The sequence below is a fragment of the Emiliania huxleyi genome (assembly GCF_000372725.1).
Source record: "Emiliania huxleyi CCMP1516 unplaced genomic scaffold EMIHUscaffold_9039, whole genome shotgun sequence".
In the NCBI taxonomy this organism is placed as follows: domain Eukaryota; phylum Haptophyta; order Isochrysidales; family Noelaerhabdaceae; genus Emiliania; species Emiliania huxleyi.
In genome coordinates, this window is record NW_005195269.1 from 78 (window position 1) to 1,210 (window position 1,133).

A 1,133-nucleotide genomic window follows, 5' to 3' on the forward strand; every position below is an offset into this window, starting at 1 on the left:
TAGCAGCAGCCTGCCGCAGATTGCTGCCGTTGTCAGCGCCGCGAACCGCCGCCGCGCCGCCGGGCCGCCGCCGCCTGCGCTCGCCGCCGCCTCGTAGACGACTCCTCCCGGGGGCAATCCCGCTTTGGCTTTCACAGGAAATAAAAGAAACACGCAGAATTTCTCGTCTACCTGCACAAAGATCGCAAGGGCGGGGGCCTGTTCCCTTTTACCCATCTCACAGTAGAGAGGTGTCCGTTTTTATTTATTTATTTATTTCTCGTCTACCAAATGGTCTACCGTCTACCCGGTCTACCGGTAGACGGTACGTAGGGGCCCACAGCGCCCCAAAATCCAGCAGTGTGGGATTTCGCGCAATCGCTTGACTCTGAAAAGCTCGCTATGTACCTTTCTGAGCGCTGTGGTCGCCGCAGACTGGCTCCAACTTGACGGCGGCATGGAGGCATGCATGCCTCCATGCCGCCGTCAAGTCGAAATCGACATACAGCTCGATGGTTTGCCCGAAAAGGTACATAGCGGCGTTTTGGGCGACAACAGCGCTGCGACCGCGAAGTGGCGGTGGACATGCTCCCATGTTGCCGACGCGGCGCCGGAGTGGCCGGCGCTGCTCGCCGCGACCACGACGGCTACTCTGATGCTCCGGGCCGACCCGTCCTACCCGACGGTGGCACTCTTCCACGTCTCGCTCACGCTGAGAAAAATTCTGAAACGGCGTGCAGCAGAGTCGCCGACGAGTCGGTCCGCGTGCTTCCTCGTGTCCCGAACCGTTCTCACACATCCATAAACTCACTTTGGCCTCACTGAAGCGATGCCTCAATCCTGAATCCTCAGATTTTAGATTGGGACGCTGTGCACCCCCTACCCGGGTATAAAACCCGAAAATAACCCGCTCCCGGCGGACGGTTTTATTTGCAGGCACTGGACACTAGGAGATCGTCGTGGGTTAACTGCCAGACGCACACCCTCCTTTTGTTGTCCAGCCGGCCTACCCTAACGTTAACGACTGTTGGTGGCGGATCCCATTGCAGTTGTTTCTGTTGTTGCTGTTAACACTATATAGCAACACAAACACTGATCAACTCTTAACGTTAGGCAGCTCTAGGAGATAGACATCAGACTCCCCGCCTAAGTAT

The 1,133-nt window shown here is 57.1% G+C and overlaps 1 protein-coding gene across 1 annotated transcript; it reads left to right on the plus strand.

Annotated features, from left to right (window-relative positions):
• Positions 1–448: 448 nt before the first annotated feature.
• Positions 449–1,102, plus strand: EMIHUDRAFT_259344 (hypothetical protein; the record flags this gene model as incomplete). Its single annotated transcript, XM_005757441.1, has 2 exons — positions 449–738; positions 1,093–1,102. The coding sequence occupies 2 exons, from the start codon at positions 449–451 to the stop codon at positions 1,100–1,102; spliced, it is 300 nt and encodes a 99-aa protein (XP_005757498.1).
• Between the last annotated feature and the right edge of the window lie 31 nt (positions 1,103–1,133).